Source organism: Lytechinus variegatus, chromosome 10 (genome assembly GCF_018143015.1).
Source record: "Lytechinus variegatus isolate NC3 chromosome 10, Lvar_3.0, whole genome shotgun sequence".
NCBI classification, from domain to species: domain Eukaryota; kingdom Metazoa; phylum Echinodermata; class Echinoidea; order Temnopleuroida; family Toxopneustidae; genus Lytechinus; species Lytechinus variegatus.
Genome location: NC_054749.1, coordinates 5,675,393 through 5,691,436, shown reverse-complemented (window position 1 = coordinate 5,691,436; position 16,044 = coordinate 5,675,393). Strand labels below are relative to the sequence as shown.

At 37.1% G+C, this 16,044-nt stretch overlaps 2 protein-coding genes across 3 annotated transcripts in view; one reads left to right on the top strand and one right to left on the bottom strand.

Annotated features, from left to right (window-relative positions):
• LOC121422266 (sorting nexin-8-like) overlaps positions 1–1,929 on the bottom strand; it is a 33,002-nt gene extending 31,073 nt beyond the window's left edge. For both annotated transcript variants that reach the window (XM_041617182.1, XM_041617183.1), the window contains exon 1: positions 1,888–1,929. In XM_041617182.1, coding sequence (XP_041473116.1) covers positions 1,888–1,909 — 22 coding nt within the window. In that variant the 5' untranslated portion in view covers positions 1,910–1,929. The remainder of the gene's footprint in view (positions 1–1,887) is intronic.
• A 3,479-nt stretch (positions 1,930–5,408) lies between these two features.
• Positions 5,409–8,145, top strand: LOC121422578 (spore wall protein 2-like). Its single transcript, XM_041617727.1, has 3 exons — positions 5,409–5,421; positions 5,966–7,020; positions 7,054–8,145. The coding sequence occupies exons 1-3, from the start codon at positions 5,409–5,411 to the stop codon at positions 8,143–8,145; spliced, it is 2,160 nt and encodes a 719-aa protein (XP_041473661.1).
• Positions 8,146–16,044: the final 7,899 nt, after the last annotated feature.

The following is a 16,044-nucleotide window of genomic DNA, read 5'->3' as shown; positions in this document are numbered from 1 at the left end:
AGGCCTGGTTCGGTAAAAAAAAAAAAATAGGCACATTAATTTTGTAAATTAATATGCATAACAGTGGGGACTACATAAATAAAAAACATTTTTAATGGTTAGTGATTGTGCACAATAAGAATTCCACACAAAATATTTTAAAAATCCCCTATGAAAGCTCCCATCTCATCTTTGATTGAACTGTTATCAACTTAAGACTATCTTATTAACATGAATTTATTTTTTCTTCATAAAATATGGGGACATTTCAAGCTAAACTCAGTTAAAAAGTGTAGTTGAATTACGTATTGCTGTAATCGAACATACCCGTAATTGTTTTGTATTTAAAAAAAGAAAAAGACAAGACATAAATTTATTCCTTGTGACTGACAAAGTAATGGTAAACTATATATATTTCACCTTCTAAAATTTCCATATTAATATAAAAGATAAATAAATGAGAGATGAAGGAATGAGGGTGAAAAAACAGAAAAGATAAAAATTCAAACAAAATCAACGGATGTTCCCTGATCAATGTTCCGGAAATGGTTGGTAAGGAAAGTTGAAACAGGAAGTCCAAACAACCTGATCTCGGTTGCTATTATACAGGTAAAATTCGTATTCCAAACTTGAAACGTTTTTCCGTTGTCAATATTTTCTAAAAAGTGGTTTGATCTGGTCAATTACTGAAAATGAAATGATAAATTATCAGTTCCGTCTTGGTTATGAAGATCAACGCCGAGTGATTTCATAACACTAAAATACACAGTACAGTCCCATGTACTCATTTTCGTGTTGGAAATATGTTTGAAGTCATGTAGCGTCAATCTTTCTGGACCAAGAATGGACTGATATTTTATCTTTTTAAAGTAATTGATTGGCCAGATTTAAGCACTTTTCAGAAAATAGGGACTGAATTTTACCAGTATAACAGTTGAGTGGAGGTGGTTTGTCTACTGTTTCGACATTTGCATTTAACACTTTCCAATCGGAGAAGTTGCGTTTGCAATGACATTGTAATCAATCATGATCATAGCTACAAGTAATAATCATGAAAAAAATATTCTGATCTTTGTAATTCTGTCCCGATTCTCTCGTTATCAATATTTTTTTTTTCATTTTACAAATGGAAGTAGAAATGACTCATATTTTTGTTTAAAGATTAAAATAAATAAAAGAAAGTTATACAACAATTTTTATAACTATTCTTTTTAGAAACAAAATTTATTATAAATCGTTATATCGACAGATCTTTGAAGTTTGATGAGATTATCTGTACGAGGGTCGGCGATCCTTCATATGTTATATGTTGATTTACTTTGGCATTCGTTGCCGAACCCCGAACCGAACCAAAGTTCAGAAATAAATTGCCGAACCCTGCCAGACTGAACTGAACCCGAACATGCCGCCCGACTTGCACTGTGCAGCACTAGGCCTAGCTATTTTAAAGATCATGAAGATCATGATCATGATGTTGCATTTATGAATTTTAACGTTAGTTTTTTCCCAAAAAAAATCCCACCTTTGTCACTCAGATTATATTAGAGTTCACGGTCTCGAAGTTCGGTAGGTGGAGCGTAGTGAAGTGGTAGTGAAGTGGTAGTGAAGTGGAGTGGAGCCTGCACGAACTTCGCTCGAGGTAAAATACAGCATCGATGCGTGTGGCGGGGCTGGCCCTGGGGAGGCCGGAGGGAGGGATGCCGCGAAACCAAACGAAGTCTCAATCTCAGCGCGCAGCGGAGTGTACTATTTGTATCCTGACTGAAATAAGACTGATTTTCGGTCTAAGAGAGTGTCAAACATCAAATATATGATCTCATGATTCACAACATTAATCATATCAATATTTTACTCACACACTACACTAATTCACAAGCAAAAACGGAAAACAAGAGGTCAGAAACTCACCGAAACTTAATTCATCAGCCATGTTTTCCAACAGCTGAAAATAAAATTGGCAATGTCCTGAATTTAATGATTACTCTAAACTCTAAAGTTTATAATTCATAATCACCTATAACATACAATAATAAAAACTTGTAAATACATATAAGCTTTTAAATAATATTAAAAAATATACTGATAATAATTTAAGCTATTTTTATTAATATCTATGATCTGAACCATTAACTTATTATGATAATTCTCAAAATACGAAAGAAGGTCACTGCTCGACTTCCTGTGTGGGGCGGATGATGATAAACTCGTCGCTGACTGGGCAAAGTGGCACACGCCTACTTTTTTTAATCGGTTTATCATGTGAGCCAAGACAGTGTCATACAAAGTCAAACCGCAAAGTCTAATATTGCACATCGACTCGATAAACTCTAGATCTATACCCAGCTGCTAGTAACTTGTTTCCAATTATGGATCACTTGTAAATATTTTGATTGATTTGAGATTGATGAATAAATACATAAATATAACAAAAATTATATAAAACATTGCGCAATTATCATAAAAATGTATATAAGCTTAATATTATAAAATATCAAAATGTTTGAGAAATTTGGTGGACGAAGCACATTTTTTACGTGAGGCACTTTTAAAATAGGATTAAATTTCCAAAATTTCGTCGCTTCGATCCTTGGAAACTTTCCTTAGATAATATTTTCAAAAATATATATATGCCTTTTGCATTTTATGCAACATCAGTTTGAAAACGGCGAGAGGCATTCAAAAAATCTAAATGCTTAGACGTAACTGAATGTTATCTAATATGAAAAATATTCTGAGAGAGACCAATCGGTAATGTAGATAAGAACCAAACAAAATTAAGCCTAGGGCCTATGATGAACATTTAACAATTTTGAAAATATTATTATAAATTTCCCAAAATTCATAGCTTCCTTGGAAACTTTCCTTTGGGCTGGTGCATTTATATAAAATATTTTGGAAACAGCTTACGACTTGGGAAAAAGCATTCTAAATTATCTACATTATTAAAGGAATGTTAAGAACATCATGAAAACTATGGGACCATCGGAAATATTAAAAACACAACCTATCACAGGGGCGGATCCAGGAGGGGGCCGAGCCGGCCCCGGCCCCCCTATTTTTTGACAACCTGCAGAAAAAGTGTACTCTTTACCTTGATAGAAACTACGAAAAACAGAAAGAAAAGTAAGACAGAGGTATTTTACCCATGATGTGTAATTTTCAGCCTCGTAACGGCCGGCCCGACCCCGAAAGGAAACCAAAGAAAAGGTGAGGGGAAGAATTGGAAAATAGACTTTATATAAAAAATTCGCTCGCGCTTCGCGCTCGCATTGCCTGTGTAATGAATCCCATTCAAGAGGGTTAAATGACACTAATATATAACCAATACATATACAATATACAATATATCCATTTCTGATATCAATTTGCACACATTTTTTTTAGCTCGCACATCAAGCTTTCATTATTTTGTTTGATTTACACAAATTGTTGATGTGTATCAAAATGTTCAGCTCGCGCTGCGCGCTCGTATTGTTTGATTAGTGAGAAACCTATGCTCTTTGGAAATTCTTACCAAAATTTGTCAAAATGCTCCTTTATCTCCCATTTAATTCTTTGAGACACACAGCTTGTTTTATTTAAATAAAAACGCACTCAGACTGTTCATTTTTTCAGGTCGGAATATTCGAAATTTTAAACTCGCGCTTGGCACTCTCATTATTTAATTGGTGATACTTGTATCCTCTTCATTAATCACTAAAAACAGTCCTAATTGAGTCACTTTTCACCTTACTATATGATAAAAAATTTCGGCTCGCGCTTCGCGCTCGCATTGTTTAGTTGGATACTTATCTTTGTTCATGATTATAAAAACTGCTCTGAATATTCAGTTAAGGACATAAAATATCAAGTTTTTAGCTCGCGCTTCGCGCTCGCATTATATATTGAGACCACATGAGATACCGTGTATTGTTTATAGCAATAAAAATTAACATATACTTAAAACTCCAGTCTTTAGTTAGGACTACCCCCTGAAAAACCAACAAAAAAAAGCCAGATTGTAGCGGCCAATCGAGAAATATGTTGATCAAAATATTTTTCGGCCCCCCCTATTGGCGAAAGCTGGATCCGCCCCTGATGGTTGTAGAACATTGGCGCAAAGCTCTAAGTAAAGTGGCAAAAGTCTCTAAATAAAATTCTGAGTTAGCAAAGCGAGCGAATTTTTTAACATTTTCATTACAATATCTTACTTAGTAATAGATTTCGACATGATATCTAAATTTATTTTCTGTTCTTTTCTTTCTTTTCGCATTTCCTTTTCTGTTCTTGGTCGTCACGGAAGTTTTGAGGGCCAGACTCAAATCCTTCCAATTTTACGCCAGTGCTTGTGGGATCCGAGGTCTCCCCTTTTCGAGACTCAGGCCGTAATCCTTAAGGTTAAGTCCATCCCAGGAAAATGCTGATTGACTAAATAGAGAATAATCAAACTAGCACAGTGCTGAAAATTTCATCAAAGTCGGATGTAACATAAGAAAGTTATGACTTAAAGTTTCGTTTAATTTCTGTGAACAGTGATATGCACAACTAGGTGACTCAGTCGATGATGTCCATCACTTACTATTTCTCTTGTTTTTGAATTATACAATATTTCATTTTTAAAATAAAATTTACGATAAGGGCCAACTTGACTGAACCATAAAGTATTAAACAATGCTAATTCCAAATGTTCAGGGAGGAATTAATCGTTGTATCACTTGACAATTTTTGATTAAAAATTCGAATATTATTTTCATATTTCATATGATAATATACAAGAGAAATGGTGAGTGGATGACGTCATAGATCCTTCATTTGCATACCAGTCAGGATGTGCATGATTATCATTGTTTTGTGAAATTAAGTGAAACTTAAAAATGTCATACTTTTCATATTTTACATCTAAATTTGATGAAATTTTGGATTTTGTTGGATTTTTCTCTTTTTATTCAAATCAGCTTTTTGTTAGGGTGGATATAATCATTGGAAGAGAAGGATAATCGTCCTCATCGTGAATATATTCGGGGGTAAACATATTGATTTCCTCTCCCAAATTTTTTTGACAACTTTTTCATATTCAATGCAAAAATATGTTGAAAAAGCATCAGAAAGCTCCACAAAACCATTATACATTATTTGACATTTAACCATCATACGCAGACCGCGCAATTTTTTGGGTTCTTTTTAAGTGCACCGCCCCGCCCCCCCCCCCGGCTTGGCTTTGAATTCTGCAACCCGTCTCTTGAAAAGTTGCGTACAGACATTACGTAACAATAGATTTATACTTTTGCGCATGCGTAGGGCCGAGGCGCACATAGCGACAAACCTACTTTCTTAATATCAATACATTATTCATCTTTGATTGGCAGTGCATGCACATATTCTGGTATTCTTGCAATTTGTTGCTTAGAATTTGAATTTATTCTGCATTCACAATTCGAATAGAGATCATCATGAGTGACGAACGTAAGTAGATTTGAGAAGATTTTCCTTGAGCACACACAAAAAAAACACAAGACCCCGAAATTTTACAAGTAATGAATACCTAAAAAAAAATCATCTTTCTGGAACAGCCGCGGCTAGTACATATACCGCAACAATCTGATTCTGAACAAAACATATTTTAATGAACAAATTCAAAATATGTCAATTTATCCAAGACATGATTAGATTAAGTATGTGATTTGTCGGAGCACTATGGGGAGGGGGAGATGGGCCAGTCGACCCCTAAAAATTCATGACATACTAAGAAAAAAAAGGGAAAAAAAGGTGAAACATAATAATATTTTCTCGATATTGTATGTAGAAATCTACAGCTAAATAAGATTTCTGTATCAAGACATTATGGAAATGTTTGCCCCTTACTCATGTCTGGGGCCCCTCTAAAGTTTTGCCTTAAAATCATTACACCACTGCGTTGGACAGGAGCAAACTTCATTGCAATACAGAAACAACAAATTGAAATCAATTCAATATTTTTGTTTGTTTCACAATTTTCCATATCCGATAGCATCTCAAGTGATTCCAGCGTTCAGATATCATCTCAATGATGTCCTAGAGTTCGACAAATATGTATATTTGAACGACATAAATGTTGAACAGATAGATGACTTTATTCACATGCTGAAGGAGCAAGCATCATTGATGAGGTCATCCAGTGAATCTTCAGCAATGCCGAGGATTGAGGAGCAGGAAGAGGATCAGGAGTGGGAGGAGGAGCAGCAGAAGCAACAGCAGCAGGAAGAGGAAGATAAGGGAGAGGAGGAGCAGCTGCAGCAACAGGAGGAGCAGAAGCAGCTGCAGGAGGATAAGGGTGAGGAGAAGCAGCAGCTGCTGCAGATGGACAAGGGAGAGGAGGAACAACAGCAGCAGGAGAGGGAGGGGCAGCAGCAGGATATGGGAGTGGAGGAGGAGCAGCAGCAGGAGCAAGGGGAAGGAGAGGAGATGGAGGAGCAGCAGCAGCAGGATAAGGGAGAGGAGGAGCAGCAGCAGGATATGGGAGTGGAGGAGCAGCAGGAGGAAGGGAAAGAAGGAGAGGGGGAGGAGCAGCAGGAGGAGAAGGGAGATGAGGAGGAACAGCAGCTGGGTATGGGAGTGGATGAGGAGCAGCAGGAGAAAATGAACGAAGGAGAGGAGGAGCAGCAGCAGCAGGATATGGGAGTGGAGGAGGAGCAGCAGGAGGAAGGGAAAGGAGAGGAGCAGCAGCAGCAGCAACAGGAGGATAAGGGAGAGGAGGAGCAACAGCAGCAGGATATGGGAGTGGAGGAGGAGGAAGGGAAAGAAGGAGAGGAGCAGCAGCAACAGGAGGATAAGGGAGAGGAGGAGGAGCAACAGCAGCAGGATATGGGAGTGGAGGAGGAGGAAGGGAAAGAAGGAGAGGAGGAGCAGCAGCAACAGGAGGATAAGGGAGAGGAGGAGCAACAGCAGCAGGATATGGGAGTGGAGGAGGAGGAAGGGGAAGGAGAGGAGGAGGAGGAGCAACAGCAGCAGGATATGGGAGTGGAGGAGGAGCAGGAGGAAGGGAAAGGAGAGGAGCAGCAGCAGGAGCAACAGGAGGATATGGGAGTGGAGGAGGAGGAAGGGAAAGAAGGAGAGGAGCAGCAGCAGCAACAGGAGGATAAGGGAGAGGAGGAGCAACAGCAGCAGGATATTGGAGTGGAGGAGGAGCAGCAGGAGGAAGGGGAAGGAGAGGAGGAGGAGCAGCAGCAGCAGGATAAGGGAGAGGAGGAGCAGCAGCAGAAGGAGAAGGGGGAGGAGCAGCAGCAGGAGGAGTTAGATGTGGGGGAGCTGCAACAATATGAGGATAAGGGAGATGAGAAGGAGCAGCAGCAGCAGCATCCACAGCAACAGGAGGATAAGGGAAAGGAGGAGCAGCAGGAAGAGGAGGAGGGGGAGGAGCAGCATCAACAGGAGGATAATGGAGAGGAGAAACAGCAGCAGCAGAAAGAAGAGGAGCAGGACCAGCAGCAGCAGGAGGAGGTTAAGTTAGTGGAGAAGGGGCAGCAGCAACAATATGAGGAAAGGGGTGAGGAGGAGGATAAGGGAGAGGAGGTAGAGAGGGAGCAGCATCTGCTGCAGGATGAAGAGCAGCTGATGGAGCAAGAGGAGGCGGCGGATGAGATGGCTGATGGGGAGGAAGAGAAAGAGGAGGAAGGTGGCATGAACGGCTCATCTTCCAAAGAGGAACAAAGTGAAGAGAGAAAGCTGGGAGAGCTACAGATGAAGGAGGAAGTCAAGCAGGGTCAAACCGAAGTGGTGCTGGAAGTGGAGAAGGAATTAGAAGGGGAAAGGCCTAAGGGGCAGAATCACAGTCAAGATCAGAAGCAAGGTGACGCAGAGTTAAAGGAGGAAAAGAATCAGCTACTGGGTAAGCAGGAGGAGCATGATGGCCAGGTGCTAGAAGAGGTATCGGAGGAGCAATTACTGAAGGGATCCCAGGAGGAGGGACTGGTCAAGATGGGCGGCCTTGAGGAGACGGAATATAAAGATGAACAGCTTGAAGATGGGAAATGGGAGGAATTCAATGAAGAAACAGGAAACCAGGAACAGCAGTTGACTCTGTGTGAAGGGGAGGAGGAGCAAGGAAAGCTAAAGAAGGTAGAAGAGGATGGGAATAGGGAAGAACACTTGGCCGAGGAACAGTATACAAGAAGGAAAAAATGGTGGCATAAATTATTATGCTGTTTCTGAAATAATTTGGGGTCAGATTTTTATTTTTAAAAATACTGCAAAAGCCACTTACTACGAGGCAAGGGGGTGGAGGAAATCAAACTTCGAGACTCAATTGCACCGGATTTACCGAAACATACCGCATTCTATCAATAGCAATATAGCCCAAACTCTAACAATAGCCAGTACCAAATACACATCTATAATAAACCAAGACTACATTACTATGTAATGATATGATTATATGCGTGTTTTTATAATGCATAATGTGAAATAATGTGACGTAAATTGAGAATAAATAATGCAAAGTAGAAATCATAAGCCGATGTGAATGCCTTATCATTTTCGTTTTTTAAATGAGAAGAAGAGGACAAGAATAGGGAAGAACACTTGGCCGAGGAACAGTATACAAGGAGGAAAAAATGGTGGCATAAATTATTATGCTGTTTCTGAAATAATTTGGGGTCAGATTTTTATTTAAAAAAAAAAAATACTGCAAAAGCCACTTACTACGAGGCAAGGGGGTGGAGGTAGTCAAACTTCGAGACTCAATTGCACCGGATTTACCGAAACATACCGCATTCTAGCAATAACAATATCCCAAACTCTAACAATAGCCAGTACCAAATACACATATAGGCCTATAATAAACCAATACTAAATTACTTTGTAATGATATGATTATATGCCTGTTTTTATAATGCATAATGTGAAATAATGTGACGTAAATTAAGAATAAATAATGCAGAGTAGAAGTCATGAGCCGATTTGAATGCCTTATCATTTTCGTTTTAAAATGAGAAGAGATATGAAAGAGAGAAAACAGAAGATAGATAGATAGATAGATAGAAAGAAAGAAGGAAGGAAGAATGATAGAAAGAAGGAAAGAAGGAAGAATGAAAGAAAGAAAAAAAAGAAAGAAAAAGAAAAAGAAAGGAAAAGAAAATAAAGATAACAGAACAGAAAAAGAACAGAAAAGAAAAACACCAAAAAGGAAAGAAAAGAACAAAAAAGAAAGACAAGTGGAATGCCTCTGGCCGTCTCACCTGCATCACGCGGTTCAATATAGCAGCAGTGCTGACTTTGAATACTACTCTTACTCGCACAAGATGTTCAGTGATACATGGTGACTCTTATGTCCACTTTTTATGAACGAGACCAATAAACTTACAGAGATATGATGGTTATTCAACAAAAAACCCAACATGGCCAAAGTTCATTGACCATACATGACCTTTGACCTTGATCATGTGACCTGAAACTCGCACAGGATGTTCAGTGATACTTGATTACTCTTATGTACAAGTTTCATGAATCAAATCCATGAACTTTCATAGTTTTGATGGTAATTCAACAGATAAATCCAATTCGGCCAAAGTTCATTGACCTTTGACCTTGGTCATGTGACCTGAAACGCCGACAGGATGTTCAGTGATATTTGATTACTCATATGTCCAAGTTTAATGAACTAGACTAATAAACTTTCAAAGTTATGATGGTAATTCAACAGATACCCCCGATTCGGCCAAAGTTCATTGACCCTAAATGACCTTTGACCTTAATCATGAGACCTGAAACTTGCACGAAATATTCAGTGATGCTTGATTACTATTATGTCCAAGTTTCATGAATCATATCCATAAACTTTCAAAGTTATGATGGGAATTCAACAGATATCCCCAATTCGGCCAAAGTTCATTGACCCTAAATGACCTTTGACCTTGGTCATGTGACGTGAAACTCATGCAGGATATTCAGTGATACTTGATTAACCTTATGTCCAAGTTTCATGAACTAGGTCCATATATTTTCCAAGTTATGATGACATTTCAAAAACTTAACCTCAGGTTAAGATTTCGATGTTGATTCCTCCAACATGGTCTAAGTTCATTGACCCTAAATGACCTTTGACCTTGGTCATGTGACATGAAACTTTAATAGGATGCTCAGTAATACTTGATTAACCTTATGGCCAAGTTTCATGAACTAAGTCCATATACTTTCTAAGTTATGATGTCATTTCAAAAACTTAACCTCAGGTTAAGATTTGATGTTGACGCCGCCGCCGTCGGAAAAGCGGCGCCTATAGTCTCACTCTGCTTCGCAGGTGAGACAAAAACCACCGGAAGAAATATGCCCGGGAAACATGTAATTGCTGTAATCAGTTGAGATTGAGACCTAGGGGGCGTTTCATGAAAGGACTTGTCGGTTACCATAGGAACAATGCCTCTCAGCCAATCAAAATCATGGAAAGATGTCAGATCTGACAACTTGTCGGATGAAAATATTGATGAAACGCTCCCCAGAAAGCGGGTGGCTCGTAGCAGTTTTTGTAGTTATGAACATGATGCCGATGCAACTACACAAATAGACACGCGAAGCACTAGCTGGTTTATGTTTTACTATCGTGACTATACTGTTCTGTAAAGGGGCACATTTTAAGGGCTGTCTACAGAAATTATTACACATGATTATGTCCATCTAAGCAAACTAATGACACAAGCATAAAGCCCGAGCTGATATCTGTTAAAATTCATCAGACTTTATGCGTATAAACCAAACAAAAATGCGAGCGCAAAGCGCAAAAGAAAATGTTAACATTTAAGACCTGTTCAGTGTTTCAGTGTAGCAAATGCGTATCTCGCTTAACATATAATGCGACCCCAAAGCCTGGGTGATTTTTTTATTATATTGAGACCAGAAGATAAGCACTCCATCTTAATTCATGAACATGATGATTTTTCTTCTGTAAGCAAAATTAAACACAAAATGCAAGCAAAAATATTTTTTGTTTATAAACAGCAATATATATCTCATTGACCAGAAAATGTGAGCGCAAAGTGCGAACAGAATTTTTATTTAACTTGTTTGTAATTTTTGCAAATGATTTCTCTCTCTTTAAAATAATTTTCCCTCTCCTTTTCTCCCAATTCCTTCGTAATCTCCTCATCCTCCCAATTTTTTTCACCTGGCTGGCGTTGATGCTGCTATTCCTCTTCCCTTCCCTCTATTTCGACCATGTTTTAATTACCTCCTCTCCTCATCGTTCTTCTTTCTCCTCCTTATCTCTCTTCTTCTTTTGTTTTCGTCTTTTTTTCTTGATAGTTCTTCTTCTCCTCCTCCATCTTCTTCTCCTTCTTTGTCTTTCATCATCTTCTTGATAGTTCTTCTTCTCCTCTTCTTCTTTCTCTCCTTTTTCATTTTTTCGCAGCCAATAGGGGGAGTGGCCAGCCCGTTTTTTTTTTTGGGCCCCTGGATCAGCAAATCGGTGCATCTCTCTCTCTCTCTCTCTCTCTCCTGATTTTTCACCAGAATAATTCTTATATTGCATTATCAAATAAGTTATTTGAAGACGATTGAGAAAACACAAAATTGCAAAAGATGTATTTTTCTAAATTACCATTTAATGATGATAATATTCACCACATAAAATGATTACAAAAATAGAAAGTGTGGCATTCTCATAATCAAACCTCGGTTTATCCAGCAGAATAAATAAGATATCTAGTTCACACTTCAATGGAATGTTACATTTCATTTTACTTATTCATGATAAATATAATGTATTAAAATATTTTTTTTTAAATAATTGTATTATCACATTATCAATATTCTTCTTATTTCACAATTACTTTTTGACATTTTGCCAAAGGATCGAAATAATTTTCACTTTAGTGAATGAGTTGAAAACTGACACTCCATAAATGCATGCTAGTCTTGAAGGGATGCTCCGGGCTAGGGATATATATCTAAATAAATATAGTAAAATTCACAGAGCACAATGCTGACAATTTTATCATAATTGGTTTACAAATAAGAAGTCATTGAAATTTATAGTTTAGCAATATTTTTAAAAACAGTTATATGCAAGTCATCATAAATATTCATTAGGTGGAGTGATGATGTCACATCCCCACTTTCCTCTTATGTTATTAAATGAAATCATAATTGTTTCATTTTTCATACATGTGTAAATGATGTGTCTCGAGTATGATGAAAAAAGTTGCAGCAGTAAATATCTACTGCACTTAATCAGTTGTCAATCCAAATGCTTTAGTTCTTGGTATAATTTTTTTTAATAAACCTAATTTCACATATTCAAATACAAAAAACAAGTGGGGGTATTAGATGGTCAGACAACCTAATGAATATTCATGAAGACATGCTGAGAACTGTTTCACCGGAATAATGCAAATCTTCAAAATTCAATAACTTTTTTGTTATCAAATTTTATATTTTCAATATTTTGTTCTGTGAATTTTACTCTATTTATTGAAATATAAATATCTTCAGCCTGGAGTATACCTTTAAGTAGTTGCCTAGGGTTAATTAAATCATTAAACCATGGCTATGAGAATATCACCAAATGAAAAGGTAGTACTAGAAATTTCAAACTTTGTTTTGAATGAAGAAATATATTGCTACAATATAATAATCTATTTTCAGATTCAAGATGTACCCTGAGAATATGTGAATTTGCCAGCTATTTTTCACACAATATTGTTGGCATCTCATTCTACACATGCACGTCTAATAAACATCACATAAGAGTTGGATTTCAGACCAAAACATTAGGAAATGTTTCTTTTTTTCAATTTTTCATGTGGTGTATCCAGAAATGAATATATTCACCCGTCTTCTTTAGCATATTTCATTCAACATAATCCGCCACTTCTGGGGCCCGTTGCATAAAACTTTTTACCTGAGAAAACTCAGGTTGTTTTTACCTGAGTTTATGCCCTGTGTTAAAGTCAATGGCAGAAACCAGACTGACCTTAGTTTTCAGATTTTACCAGAGTTTTCTCAGGTAAAAAGTTTTATGCAACGGGCCCCTGGTGTTAAAACAGACACCAAGGTTGTCTTTTTGATCAAATTTGTGCATGCAGTGATAAAAGGTTATAAGAAAGGGCTATCACTTTTAAAAATGTAACTGACAATTGTGAGCAGTCGAATACTATTTTCTTTTTAAAGATTTCATAGACTCTAAAAGAATATTCCAAAATAGATTAAAGATATGGTAGACCTTCCTTTTCATTTTAACAGAATAATCAGAACAAAGTGATTCATAGTTTTTCCTCATATGTGCCCCCCCCCCCTGGAAAATCATGGGTCCCCCCCTGGAAAATCATGGGTCTGCCCCTGATAAGAACCAATACATTTTGATAAAAGAATATTCCAGAATAGATTAAAGATATGGTAGACCTTCCTTTTCATTTTATCAGAATAATCAGAACAAAGTGATTCATAGTTTTTCCTCATATGTGCCCCCCCCTGGAAAATCATGGGTCCCCCCCTGGAAAATCATGGGTCCGCCCCTGATAAGAACCAATACATTTTGATAAAAGAATATTCCAGAATAGATTAAAGATATGGTAGACATTCCTTTTCATTTTAACAGAATAATCAGAACAAAGTGATCCATAGTTTTTCCTCATATGTGCCCCCCCCCTGGAAAATCATGGGTCCCCCCTGGAAAATCATGGGTCCGCCCCTGATAAGAACCAATACATTTTGATAAAAGAATATTCCAGAATAGATTAAAGATATGGTAGACCTTCCTTTTCATTTTATCAGAATAATCAGAACAAAGTGATTCATAGTTTTTCCTCATATGTGCCCCCCCCCTGGAAAATCATGGGTCCCCCCCTGGAAAATCATGGGTCCGCCCCTGATAAGAACCAATACATTTTGATAAAAGAATATTCCAGAATAGATTAAAGATATGGTAGACCTTCCTTTTCATTTTATCAGAATAATCAGAACAAAGTGATCCATAGTTTTTCATCATATGTGCCCCCCCCTGGAAAATCATGTGTCCCCCCCTGGAAAATCATGGGTCCGCCCCTGATAAGAACCAATACATTTTGATAAAAGAATATTCCAGAATAGATTAAAGATATGGTAGACCTTCCTTTTCATTTTATCAGAATAATCAGAACAAAGTGATCCATAGTTTTTCCTCATATGTGCCCCCCCCCTGGAAAATCATGTGTCCCCCCCTGATAAGAACCAATACATTTTGATAAAAGAATATTCCAGAATAGATTAAAGATATGGTAGACCTTCCTTTTCATTTTATCAGAATAATCAGAACAAAGTGATTCATAGTTTTTCCTCATATGCCCCCCCCTGGAAAATCATGGGTCCCCCCTGGAAAATCATGGGTCCGCCCCTGATAAGAACCAATACATTTTGATAAAAGAATATTCCAGAATAGATTAAAGATATGGTAGACCTTCCTTTTCATTTTATCAGAATAATCAGAACAAAGTGATCCATAGTTTTTCATCATATGTGCCCCCCCTGGAAAATCATGTGTCCCCCCCCTGGAAAATCATGGGTCCGCCCCTGATAAGAACCAATACATTTTGATTTAAAAAAAAAACATTACTTGAATAATGGCTGATCAATCTTTGGTAGCTTTATATTCATAAGAGAATGAACCCAATTGAATCTCGTTCTCAACTAAAAGTAAAATAATCTCTAGCTATGATTTATACTCATAAAGATTTTTTTGACGGATCAGTTAACTCCTCCTCTTGGTTTTACGAAGGGGTGTTTTGCACAATTCCTGTATGAAAAACTACGAGAATGACATTGACATTTCATAGTTAAGATCGATTGGATCAATGATAGCTCTCAATAAGACTGGGTGCAAGTATTCTTTGTATGGGAAGAAATTTAATACAGGTTATTACACCCATATATTGTAAGAGAAGAGTTTGTACTGTCATGCTCCCCAGGGAGTGGAAATTGTGCACTTTTTATGCAGGATTGAAATGAAACCAATGACAGGGGTAATAACATGCTGCAAAGCGCTTTGAGCCATTCTGGGAAAAGTGCTATATAAAAATTGGATATTATTATAAGAATTAGCAAAAAAAAATGTTTTCACGTTTTTGTCCTTCAAACAATGCGAATATTATCTCCATAGCAGCTCCATGACATTTGCTCTGGCTGCAATTGCTCCACTGCAAATTCCACATGGAATGACCACGCAGCTTCAACCCTGGATTTAACACTATACGTTATCCTAAACCTAACATAAAACCTTATTGCAACCCTAACCCTAAATCCTAGACGATATAAAGCCCAGTCCATTTGTTGGAACAAATGCCTTGTCTCCCTCCATAGCATCAGCATTCTTGACATTCAAACTCTCATTAATTTCTTATTGTTTATCCATTATTCTGAAATATCCATTGATCACGTCCTTTAAAAGTTAATTTTTCACACAAGCAAAGTTGTTTCATGGGTTCATTTTATTTTATAGCACACAGAACCTTGAAACGCCAGCTGCATAGATGTTTTCATCATCACTGAAAATACTATTCTATGATCAAAATAAAATTTCCAAGGACACGTACATACCTGCATGAAATACAACTTTAAAAAATGATAATTTCCAGGAGCAGTAAAAACTCCAGAACAATAATTTCAGTAAGTAGAATTCTATTCATACCAAGATAAAAAATATAGTATATAAGAACCAATATATACATAGACACCTTTATTTAAAGTATTGCAAAATGAAACTGACTCTGAGATAGTATTTAAATATTCAAAGGAAAAATACTCTTATTCTATTTTAGAACCATTTATCATTGGTTTGTTTATTGCAAAAACATATCTAAAAAGTAGCAAACAAGGATACTAATATTCACACACAATATCATATTGAATAGCATCAATTACCATGCTATGTAGAAAACAAATAACCAAGCTTTTGAAATAAAATATGATTTGATTCTCCCTATGAAGTGATAAAAATATATCAACATGAAAAAAAGTGAGCACTAATTCATAGAAATAATTGAAGTTACAATACCCCATTTGCATAGCTACCTTGGCAGTCATCATCATTACCTGTCTTATGGAATAAGCTTCCTGACCAATTAAGAGGAATTGGAAGTTCTGATA